Genomic DNA, 12,793 nt, shown 5'->3' with positions numbered 1-12,793 from the left:
GGGATGACCACGCCACAGTCCCTTCTCCTCCGTTCTCTTGGAATCTTGGAATCTTGGGCATGTACACACACACGCCTGGCATGAGTTTAAGCCACCGGGTCTGGAACTTGAACCGTGGTTGACTACATGGGAGTCCAGCTGCTGGTCCCCGACAGCCCCTCATTTTTAATAATTTAGATTTCAGAGTGAAAAATGCAGACATGGCTCTAAAGCTTAAATCAAATTCCCTAGAGGCATGTTTATTACATTTTATTCTGTCGAAATATGTTCACTGACTGCCAGCTTGCTTTCTATTTAAAAGGAATGGTAGTAAGAGGTGGCAATAAGGGGCTGACAGGTGGTGTGTGGTTAAGGTGCTGGACTCCCCCATTGCTGGTCACACTGGAAAAATAATAATAGTAAATAAAAACCAATTTTTTTTAAAAGATGTGACAAGAGGTACACCTTCTCTTCTCTTCTTTCCTTTTCTTTTTCATTTCCATTTTCTTTTTCTTTTTCATCGCCAGAAGGCATATGTGCTCCTGGGGGGTCTGGAAGCAGCCCCTAATGAGGGAAGTATGGTCATGCCACAGTCCTTTTTACTCATTCCTCCCTTCTGTCAGAATTTGGGGCATGCACACGAGCACACGCGCCTGCTGGGTTTTTCAAGCCCCCAGAGCCAGGGTTTGAACTGCACTCACCATGTGGGGTCTGGCTCTCTGAGCAGTGCTTCCCTGCCGCTGTGTGGGCTGGCCTGAGGCAGCCTGTAAAGTTTAATTACTTGTGTATTTGCTAGCTCAGCACCAGGGGGGCCTTTCCGTCTCTGACAAGTCAGGGAGTACATGGTTTTCCTTTCCTCTGTCTCTTTAGCGCCTAGAAAAAGCCCTAGTCCAGAGTTGGTATTTATGAGACATTTATTGACTTATTGAATGCATACATTTGTAACCTTTTTTTTTATTTCACAGGCCCTGACTTTATTAAACAATTTAGGGGCAGTGATTGAAAGACAGTTAACTACTGGCTACCAAAACTGACCTGTCCCCACCCTCCCCACATTTTACCCCATTTCTATCATTCAGTTCTTTATTCATTCTTGCCAGAGGGCACGTGTGCTCACTGAGAGAGAGGGGCAGGCATGGTCACACCACAGCCACAGTCCCTTTTCCACGTTGCCTTCTTTCAGGATGTGGGGCACGTGTGCTCACGTACTGGTGTGTTTCTTTCTCTCTTTCTTTCTTCTTTTTTCAAGGTTTTTGCCATAGGGAGCGTGCATTCACAGCAGAAAGACAGAGACGGGGGAGTGAGAAATCATGCCCCAGGGGTGAAGGCCATCTTGCAGCCCCTTCTTACATTTTATTCTGTCGAAATATGTTCACTGACTGCCAGCTTGCTTTCTATTTAAAGGAATGGTAGTAAGAGGTGGCAATAAGGGGCTGACAGGTGGTGTGTGGTTAAGGTGCTGGACTCCCCCATTGCTGGTCACACTGGAAAAATAATAATAGTAAATAAAAACCAATTTTTTTTAAAAGATGTGACAAGAGGTACACCTTCTCTTCTCTTCTTTCCTTTTCTTTTTCATTTCCATTTTCTTTTTCTTTTTCATCGCCAGAAGGCATATGTGCTCCTGGGGGGGTCTGGAAGCAGCCCCTAATGAGGGAAGTATGGTCATGCCACAGTCCTTTTTACTCATTCCTCCCTTCTGTCAGAATTTGGGGCATGCACACGAGCACACGCGCCTGCTGGGTTTTTCAAGCCCCCAGAGCCAGGGTTTGAACTGCACTCACCATGTGGGGTCTGGCTCTCTGAGCAGTGCTTCCCTGCCGCTGTGTGGGCTGGCCTGAGGCAGCCTGTAAAGTTTAATTACTTGTGTATTTGCTAGCTCAGCACCAGGGGGGCCTTTCCGTCTCTGACAAGTCAGGGAGTACATGGTTTTCCTTTCCTCTGTCTCTTTAGCGCCTAGAAAAAGCCCTAGTCCAGAGTTGGTATTTATGAGACATTTATTGACTTATTGAATGCATACATTTGTAACCTTTTTTTTTATTTCACAGGCCCTGACTTTATTAAACAATTTAGGGGCAGTGATTGAAAGACAGTTAACTACTGGCTACCAAAACTGACCTGTCCCCACCCTCCCCACATTTTACCCCATTTCTATCATTCAGTTCTTTATTCATTCTTGCCAGAGGGCACGTGTGCTCACTGAGAGAGAGGGGCAGGCATGGTCACACCACAGCCACAGTCCCTTTTCCACGTTGCCTTCTTTCAGGATGTGGGGCACGTGTGCTCACGTACTGGTGTGTTTCTTTCTCTCTTTCTTTCTTCTTTTTTCAAGGTTTTTGCCATAGGGAGCGTGCATTCACAGCAGAAAGACAGAGACGGGGGAGTGAGAAATCATGCCCCAGGGGTGAAGGCCATCTTGCAGCCCCTTCTCTTCTTCATTCTCCTCTTAGGATTTGGGGTCTACACAGACACGTTCCCGGCATGATTTCAAGACATCAGGTCTGGGACTTGAACCATGGCCGGCCACATGGGAATTCAGTGCCTTAATCACCACACCACCTGCTGGCCCCACCAGCACGTTACTTCAGCTGTTGGGTCGGAGAGTCATGCATGGCCAGTCACGTGGGATCCAGCCACCTCATCCACTAGGCCTCCTAGGCCTCCGACCTCACCCATTTCTTTCATTTCTCTTCTGACTTTAGAAATGCAGCATCGTTATGTATTGTAATTAATTTTAGAAGAATAATTTCTAACTCTATTTAAAAATCGCATTATCTCTTCTAGAAGAGAGAGAGAAACAGGCACCCCAGCAGGGTCTTCACGCCACAGTCTGTCCTCGGTCTCCTGCCAGGTGTGCTCAGGGAAGTCGTGGGATGTAAACCCAGGACCCATCCCGTGTGGATACGGTTTATTACCACCAGCCTCCTACATTTATAATCACCATTGCACATGCGATTGCTTTTAAGTTTATTTTTTTCTTTGTTCCATGAGCGAATGAGAGAGACAGAGATCCCAGACAATGTCTTGTCACATCGTGATTCCCCTTAACCTTCTAGCCTGCCAGGATCTTGGGTATACTTGCGGGAACCCAGGTTCAGGGTGGCCCTGGACCTGAACTCTGGACCTTCTCATAGGGCTCCAGTACGGAGAAGCAGTGCCCTGCTGGCTGTGCCACTGCAGCGGAGCCAGACTGTGACTTCCTGTGTATTTCCGGTTACAGAGGAGCTAGTCTGTGCTGTGCCGTCATCTCTGTAACCCACTCTGTCTGGGGTGGCACTTTGCACGTCATTGGTGTTTACAAAATGTTTATACAGAGCGAAGGAAATCATTCTGAGAAAGTCATGTATTATGTAGTACATAGTTTGAGGAGTGGGACCAGCCGGTGGTGTAGTGAGTGACTGAGGCACTGGTTTCTCTCGTGGCCGACCACCATTCGAGTTCCAGACCCGGCAGCTTGAAAAGCCAGACACATGTGTGTGGACCCAAAATCCCAGGAGAATAGAGGAGAAGGGATTGTGATATGGCCATCCCCCTTGGGGAGTGATTTCTCACTTTCGCCCTCTCTGTCTCTGTCTCTCTGGCAAGCGTACGTACGTACCCTATGGCAAAAAGAAAAAGAAAGCCAGCAGGTGGTGTAGTGATTAAGGCGATGGACTCCCACCTGATCGACTGTGGTCTGAGTCCCGGACCTGGCAGCTTGAAACTCACACTAGGCACGTGTGTGCGGATGCCCAAAAATCCCAAGAGGAGAATGGAGGAGAAGGGATTGTGGCCTAGCCTTCCCTCGAGGGTGATTTCTCGCTTCCTGTCTCTGTCTCTCTGGAGAGCTCATATGCCTTATAGCAAAGATCGCTTCTAAAAAAACTAATAAATTAAAACTGTAAAAAATAATTTAAGGGAGACTGGCAGGTGGCATGGCAGTTAAGGTGCTGGACTCCCAGATGGCCAACTGCAGTTCGATTCCCAGACCTGGCAGCTTCCTTTCTCATTTCCCCTCTCTCTCTCTGCCTCTCTCTGGCCAAATTAAAAATAATAAATAAAATTAAATAATTCTTTAAAATTTTAGGGGGCAGAAAACCACTTCTAGAATTTTTTTGAGGAGTTATTGGATTTATTTCAATACTATAGTCTTTATTAAAAATTTTTCTGTAAAATGAATTTAGACAGTAGCTCTCCTAGGTATATATGTAATTAATTATTTAATTGGTTTTACTAATTTTTACTGATTTACAACCTTTCTGGAATTCATTCCAGTGTGTAGAGGAAGTTATGCTTACATGAATACTTTAGATTAATAACCCTTATGATTAAAAGTTCACATTTTAATAGCAGTCAGTGTTGTTTGGATTGGTTATGTGCCAACATTGTGTGTTCCTAACAATTGATTTTACTTAACTTTTTGTTTCAGAATTAAGACATCGAGGAAGGAAGTGATCCAGTAATGTGATTTTAACTTGATATTTTCCTTAGAAAGTAGTATTGGTTAAAACTCGGATTGAACATTCTTGTCTTCTTTTTAAGTTTTATATTAAAAAAGAAGGCTTAGGGCAGGACAAATATTTTTTGAATGTCACCTCAAGTGCCTCTTCTTTTTCACTTGCTCCCTTTGAACACAGCTCTAAGAGCGAACAATTAAACTTGTGTGATCTTTTCAGATACGGTTAAAAAGCTACAGGACCAAAAACATGACATGGAAAGAGAAATCAAGACACTCCACAGGAGACTTCGGGTAGGCTAAATCTCCATGTATTATCTCACGGAAGTAGTTTCTGGGACTTGAGGTGTCACCGCTGACCGTGTGGTCATCCCTCTTAAGCTTTAGGTATGGTGATAATATTGGCCCCATTGGGCTTTGGGCAGAAAGCACATGCGGTCCGTGTAAATCAGGACCGACGCTAGATTTTGTGTAGAAGAATGTACTGCGAAAACATGGCTGTTATTTTGGGAAGATGGGTTTGGGAAATACATGTCATATTTTGTGAAAATAAAATTCCATTAGCTCTTGATTATAGCGTAGCCCAGACTCAGCTGTTTTCATTTGAGTTTTCTTTATTCTGTGGATTTGATCGGCTTGCCAACACAGTGCTTCTACAAAGCAGAGGGTGGGGAGAGAGCCGATCCAATAGTCGGTCCCATCACAGTCGCTCAGGCCACCTTCACCACGTCAGAACCACCTGTGGGGCCGGGTGCTGGGCTCACGCCCGGCCCAGCTGGGGCTCTGGTGGAGGTGCGGCCTGCGGGGACTTCCCTCCATGGCCACACCCACATCCTCCACGACTGTGGGAAGCAGCAGACCGTACAGTCCCTCACTGCCTCTGTGTGATTCTGTCTGCCTATACTGAGTTCAGTGTTTTTCTTCTGGCTTCCTTTTCCTTTTCCTTTACTTTTGATTTTTTTTTTTTTTGGTCAGTTTTTGATGTCAGGATATTTATAGTTTTTCGCTGTATGGTTCACATACCATTTATATACCTTGAACTTTTCAGAGGTAAAACTCTGTAAATTTCGGATGTTTATTTTCGTAAGACTTGCTTTGAAACTTGCATGAGGAAAGGAGGGTTGATATTATGAATGTTTACTGAGCACTCCTAAGTGCTTGGTGCCCCAGTAGGCCGATCAGCTAAAATTTTTTTCCTCATTGAGAACAAGTTTAGGGGCCAGCACATAGTGTAATGGCTACGTCGCTGGACTCCCATGTAGTTGACCATGGTTTGAGTCCTGGACCCGATAGCTTAAACTCACGCTGGGTGCGTGTGCATGCATGCCCAAGATCCCAAGAGGGGAATGAGGAGAAGGAATGGCGGCGTGGCCATCGCCCCTTGGTGGCGATTTCTCGCTTTCTGTCTCTCTGGCGAGCTCATGCACCCTATAGCAAAAACCTTTCAAAAATTAAAAAAAGAAAAAAAAAAGAAAAAAAGAACAAGTTTACTAATAGTTGCATTGCCTATTAAAAATAGGTAATAGCAGGGCCGGCAGGTGGCATGGTGGTTTAGGGTGCTGGACTCCCACTTGGCCGACTGCGGTGTGAGTTCCCGGACCTGGTGGCTTGCTTTCCCATTTTCTCTCTCTGTTCAAATTAAAATGAGTAAAGTTAAATAATTCTTTTAAAAAATAGATAATAGCAATTCTCTGTAATTAATCATTAAAAATTAATCATTTGGGAGCACAGTGCATTATAGCAATCTAATCATACACAAATTTTATTGCTTTGAAATAAATCTGCATTGTTGTCCTCTGAAAATGAAAACGTAGTTTTTTAATGCAGGAAGAATCTGCAGAGTGGCGGCAGTTTCAAGCTGACCTCCAGACTGCTGTGGTCATTGCAAATGACATTAAATCGGAAGCCCAAGAGGAGATTGGGGATCTGAAGCGCCGGTTACATGAGGCTCAAGAAAAAAATGAGAAACTCACAAAAGAATTGGAGGAAATAAAGTCACGCAAGTATGTTCTGAGGAACCAGTTGTGTATTTACATTGCCGTAGAGAACGCTTAGATGTCAGTTTCGGAACACGGCATTACGGAGCGGACGCGGGGTTTGATAGGACTGAGTTTGACTCTGGGGGAATTTACGCAGCTTTTCCGGGCCTCCTTTCAAGACTCCATCTGTCTTTAGGAGTTGTCAGGGTCAGGGATCGGCAACTCGGGTGGGAGCCACGGTCGTCCTGCCACGAGGACACATTACATTTTCTCCTCTGTCCCCACACCCCAGCCCTGCTACTTTACTTTAGACGGTGGCCTTGTGATTTATGTGGGCTCTGGCGGCCCACAGGGAAGAGGTCCATCCAACTCTGCCCCTTAGTAGTTGAGAGATCTTGGTCAGGCACCTTAACTTCTCGGAGCTTCACTTTTCTCATCTTTAAAACGGAGGCAGTTTGGGGCCAACTCATGGTGGTGTGGTGGTGTGGTGGTGTGGTGGGTAAAGTGACTGGACCTCCCATGGCTGACTGCATAGTTCACGCCCTGAACCCTAGTGGCTTGAAAAACCTGCCAGGTACTTGTGCATACGTGCCCAAAATCTCAGAGGAGAAGGAATTGCAGCATGGTTATACTTCTGGTGGGTGCTTTCTCACTCTCTCTCTCTCTCTGGCAAGCACGAGTGTCTTATAACAAACTTTAAAAATAACGATAAAAACAAATAAAAAGGTGGCATGGTGGTTAAGTCTCTGAACTCCTCCGTGGCCACTGTGTTTCAATTCTTAGACCTGGTGGCTTGCTTTCTCATTTTTCCTTCCTCTCTCTCTCTCTCTCTCTCTCTCTCTCCGTTTGTCTCTTTCTGGTGAGTACATGCGCCCTGTACCAAACTGGGGAAAAAATAAACCAACAAACAGAATGGAGACGGTATCCCCTGCAGTTCTCAAAGTGAGGTCTGCAGATTCCTGTGGAGCTGTAAGGCTCTTCTAGCAGGTCTGCGAGGTCAGGCTGTTTCCTAATACTACAAATGTGTGGGGCCGGCAGGTGGCATAGTGGTTAGGGGTGCTGGACTCCTACATGGTTGGCCATGGTTCGACTACCAGACCTGGCAGCTTGCCTTCTCACTGTCCCTCTCTCTCGCTCTGTCCCTTTCTGGTCAAGTTAAAAAACAATAAATAAAGTTAAATGAAATAATTCTTAAAAATAATGTTTTAAAAACATAACAGATGTATTGGTTGCCCTTTTCACTGTGCCTGCTTTTGCACCGACAGTGAAAAGCAAGTGTGAGCTGTTGGCAAGTAAGTCGTACTTGTAGTCACTGTACTCTCTGCCATCTCAAGCCCACGTTTTTAATAAATGTAGCTTTTACCTAAAGATGTCTTTGGGGAGCACAGTAGATTCTCGATTCTACTAGATCTCAATCTTGGTACACACAGTTTCACAGTCTTGGAAGTATACATAAAGCTTTTCCATGTCTCCTTTGCCCTAAAGTTGAAGTCGCCTTGAGGAAAGCGCTGTGTGGTTGTTTTGGCGTCAGTTAACTTTTTTTTTTTTTTTTTTTGCATGGAACACTTTTTATTTGACAATGACTAAAAAACAAACTGAATATTCCGAGTAGTATCTGGTGGGTATTTTTGAAAATGGTTAAGAGGGCCTGTCATTTCAAGGAAGACAACGGACAGTATTTGTTATGAGTGATAAGATACAAACTTTCAAGTAAGTGGTTCAGATTCGGGAAAACTCGTATCTGTCATTGTGAGCTTGGTTTCTTCCCATAGTTAGCTTTCCTTTTGTTTTTCCCTTTGCTGTAGAGCGTGTGTGCTCGCTGGAGAGAGACCCGGAGCAAGAGAGAGAAAGAGAAACAGAGAAAGTGAGAAACCCCCTCCCCTCCCCCCCCACACACACTGCAGTCCCTTCTCCATTCTTCCCTAGCAATTTTTGGCATACATGTGCACGCACCTGGCGTGATTTTCAAGCCACCAGGTCTGGTGTGTGGCATCCAGTGCCCTGACCCCCATACCATTTGCTGACTCCATCTCATAGTCTTCTGATGAGATAATTGGTGATACCAGCAAAAGGCCTTTTAAGAAATATGTTGTAATGACAGACATTTAGAAAATTGTAACTCAGAATTTTACCTAAACCAATCCGTGATGTTGCACAATTATGTATGTGTAAAAGAAAATTCATTCGGGGACCAGCAGATGGCATAATGGTTACATCTCTGAACTCCCATGTATTCGACTGTAGTTTGAGTCCTGGACCCAGCAGCTTAAAACTCACGCCGAGAGTGTGTGTGCACGTTTAGAATCCCCAGAGGAGAATGAGGAGAAAGGACTGCACCATGGCTACCCCCCGGGGGGGTGATTTCTCGCTTTCTGTCTCTGTGTCTCTCTGTCTCTCTCACACAAGAACACGGGCCCTGTGGCAAAAGTCTCTTTAAAAATAAATTAAAAAAGAATCTCACTCCGGGTGTATATGTATGTGTGCCCAAGGTCCTGAGAGAAGGATGGAGAAGGGATTGTGGAGTGGCCGTCCCTCTGGAGGGTGATTTCTCACTTTCTGTCTGGCGAGCACATACGCCCTGTAGCAAAAATCTTAAGAATTAGATCAAGATAAAAAGAAAGAAAAGATTAGAAAAGAAAAAGAAAAGATTCATTCAAAGTACAGAATGGACCAGTGGATTTTTATTTTTATTTTGTTTATTTTCAGTCTGGGGGTAGAGTGGGGCTGGAGTGAGCAAGCATTCCCCTAGGGAAGATGACCATGCCACAGTCCCTTCTCCATTTCTTCTTCTGGGATTTTGGGTGCACATGTACAGGCTCCAGGAGTAGTTTTCAAGTCTCTGGGTCTGGGACTTCAACAGCGCAGTTGGCCATGTGGGATCCAGCTGCCTTAACCACCATGCCACTGGCTAGCCTGGATTTTAGTTTTTAACTTAAAAAAAAGCTTTTGTTCAAGTAGAGGGACTTATTTGATCTTTTTTTGGTTTGTTTTTTCTTTTTTTAAAAAAAAAACGATCGTACTTACACATGCGTTCTAGAGCAAAGAGAAAAAAGCGTCCTCCGAGGGGGCCCCATCTCATTGCAGCACTTTCCTCGGTCCTCTGGCTCCTTAGGATCTTGGGTGTCCGCACACGCTCAGCCCTCCAGCGCCTCTTCAGGCCAGCACAGGGATCGGATGAGCCAGATCAGTGCGCGTTAATAGGCAGGATAGGGAAAGTTCATTTCTATGGTTTCAGGCTCAGCATTGCAGCCTCACCGCCCCCACTAACCGGTTTAAGTAACGACTACTTGTGATATTTTGGTATAATATATAGAAGAGTAGCTACAGTTATCTAAAAAGGCTATAAAAATATTCTTTACATTTCTTTGTGAATACCTGCTATCGTCAATATTGCAGTAGCTTAAATACAGAAGGTGTAAGAATTGAGCTGCTGTCTATTAAGCCATACATTAAAGAGTTGTTCAGAACTGAAACACTGCTTTTCCTCTTACTAATTAATTTTGGTTTTGGAAACTACAGTCTTTCCCTTAAAAATATGTTAATCATGTTAATGCATCCTGGGCTTATTTTTATTTTTAGATGAATTAAATACTTTTTGAAAGAATTCTTTCATTTAACTTTATTGATTGATTGATTATAATTTGTCCAGAGTGGGACAGAGTGAAAGGGGGGGACTGAGAAAGCAAGCCACCAGGTCCAGGACTTGAGCCGTGGTCAGCCACGTGGGAGTCCAGTGCCCTTAACCACCACGCCACCTGCTGGCCCCGAATTAAATACCTTAATGTGTTTTTAGTTATCATTAAATTTAGTGGGAGGTAATCCACAGAAACAAAAGCTATTGGTGGTTCTCAGTCATTTTTAGGAGTTGATAGGGGTGCTAAGACTAAAAAGTTTGACTTAAAATCAATTCCTTATTAAAGCTTATAACCGTGCAGGGTCCTTGCTGCCGAGGTCATGCACTGCTCCAGAGAAGCCAGATCCCACATGGTGGCCTCAGTTCAAATCCCCACCTGGGTGGGCCAGAAACATGCTGGGCGCACATTGAAAGTGCCCGAGGTCCGACGGGAAGATGGAGAAGAGACTCCCAGTGTGGCTGGGCACGATGGAGGGTGCTCTTCAGTCTTCCCGCTCATGTCCCATTTAACTCCCATGTCACGAGTAAAGCAGAAACACCCGAGAGTTAAAAACAAGCACACGTAACTTCTAATCATGACAGCTGAGCAGGAGACAGGCCTTCGGTACGTCTTGAACCAAAAATCTACCAGAAGTGCCAGCAGCCACTAAAGACACATTTTCCTAAGGACCAGCTTGATTTTTATCTACCTATAAATATACTTGATAGTTACATGACAGGTACAAACTCTGCAAGTCTAAACTCGTTCCCGACGAACGCTTTTGTGTTAGCTCAGCGAAGCAGAGAGAGCCGGGAATGGAAGGGAATTGATTTTTTGGGTGACTCTGGGTACATCGCACTGAGCTTCTGGGGGCTCATGTTTCCAATGTGCGCCTTGGTTTCTTTTCTTTCTTTTTCTTTTTTTACTTTGTATAAATTCTGCTTGGAGGCTATGGCAGTTATTTTAAAGAGTACGTGCTTTGGTTTTATTTCTTCGTACTTGCATATCGAAGCACTGCGTATTAGCCAGAGTCAGCGCAGATCACTCATGCACACTGGTGAATTCCCAGACTCCTCCTGAGGAGGGCAGGGCTTTCTCGGCAGCCCAGAACGCAGTGATTCTTGATTTTAAGTCAGGATCTTTGGCCAGTCCGTCTCTTATTTTCGTGCTAATTGATTACTGATGTCCTTACCTTACACTTACTCAGATGAAAATAGAATTTGATGGTTATTTAACTTACTTAGGATAACCTGATATAAAAACGTTAGTATCATTTCCTGGTATTTGCCCAGCAAATGAGAATATTAGACCAGGTAATTTACTCAGCTCAACTGATACCATTATTTTTTTTTTCTTTTTTAAATGGATACCTTCTAATGTTTTTCGTAAGGAGGGGAAATGTGTATTTTTTGGGTACCCTTGTAAAAATGCCAATGTCAATATCGTTTTCAGGCAAGAGGAAGAGCGCGGCCGGGTGTACAACTACATGAATGCCGTTGAGAGGGATCTGGCGGCCTTAAGGCAAGGGATGGGGCTGAGCAGAAGGTCCTCGACGTCCTCAGAGCCAACCCCTACTGTGAAGACCCTCATCAAGTCTTTCGACAGTGCATCTCAAGGTAATTGATTTCCCTCTCTCTCTTTTAAAGAATTAATTATTTTTAATTATTATTATTTTCCTAATTTGCTATAGGGGATGTTCACTCACCAGAGAGAGACAGGGGAAGAGAGAGAGCAAGAGAGAAAGCAAACTGCCAGGTCCAGGACTCAAACCGTGGTCAGCCATGTGGGAGTCTAGTGTCTTAACCACCATACCACCTGTCAGCCCCAAAATGCCATTTTTAACAGACCCTAAAGTTCTTCTTTTCAAATTTTCTATTGGGTGTGTGCACTCACCAGAGAGATGCAGAGAGAGAAAGTGAGAAAGCGCACCCCCTCCTGGGGAAGACGGCCACGGCTCATCCCTTCCTCGCTCGCCTCTCGGGGTTTTGGACGTGCACACCCTCACGCTCATTGTGTCTTTTAAGCTGCCGGGTCTGGGACTCAACTGCGCAGTTGGCCATGTAGGATTCAGTCACCGTAACGACCACACCTGGCTGGCTCATGAACTCCAAAATTTTCGTGTGTAATACTGGCATAAGTATTTAAAGACAAACACAAGTAAATAAACACACGCAGACACACACACACACACACACACACACACACACACTCACACACAGTTTTCAGCATCACATCATTTGAGGGAGAAAAAAAGAAAATCTAGAAATTGCTTAAATGCACATTTAAAGGCATGAGACCAGGGTTTGAGTCCTGGCCCCAGCAGCTTTGCTTGAAAAATACCGCATACACATGTGCCCTGGATCCTGATGGGATGGAGTATGGGACGGAAACAGTTTGCATTGTGACCAGGCCCACTGGAGGTTGCTCACAAGTGTGTGCATTTGCACACGTGCTCTCTTTTTCTCTTCTCTTGTAATGTGCCCTGTGGCATTTAAAAAATCAAATATAAGGTGCTTTACTGCAAAACAGATGTGACTGCCTCTGGACTGATTTTTTCTTTTTTTAATAGAGATTTTTCCATATGGTGCATTTGCTTGCTGGAGAGAGGCAGAAAGAGAGAAATCACCCTCCAGGGGCATGGCCACACCACAATCCCTTCTCCTCCATTCTCCGCTCAGAATATGGGCACACATGCACATGCACCTGGCATCAGTTTCAAGCTACCAGTTCAGGGACTCAAACTGCGGTTGACCGTATGAGAGTCCAGAGCCGTAACTACTATGCCA

The 12,793-nt window shown here is 44.8% G+C and overlaps 1 protein-coding gene across 1 annotated transcript in view; it reads left to right on the top strand.

Moving 5' to 3' along the window:
• SPECC1L (sperm antigen with calponin homology and coiled-coil domains 1 like) overlaps window positions 1-12,793 on the top strand; it is a gene marked incomplete in the record, with an annotated part of 147,371 nt that overhangs the window by 61,852 nt on the left and 72,726 nt on the right. The window contains 3 exon segments of the mRNA XM_014591093.1: window positions 4,635-4,708; window positions 6,242-6,417; window positions 11,460-11,623. Of these exon segments, the coding sequence (XP_014446579.1) occupies window positions 4,635-4,708; window positions 6,242-6,417; window positions 11,460-11,623 (414 nt within the window).

This window comes from Tupaia chinensis, unplaced genomic scaffold (genome assembly GCF_000334495.1).
Source record: "Tupaia chinensis unplaced genomic scaffold, TupChi_1.0 Scaffold000531_1, whole genome shotgun sequence".
Classification (NCBI taxonomy): Eukaryota; Metazoa; Chordata; class Mammalia; order Scandentia; family Tupaiidae; genus Tupaia; species Tupaia belangeri.
This window is presented reverse-complemented; position numbering and strand designations above follow the sequence as displayed.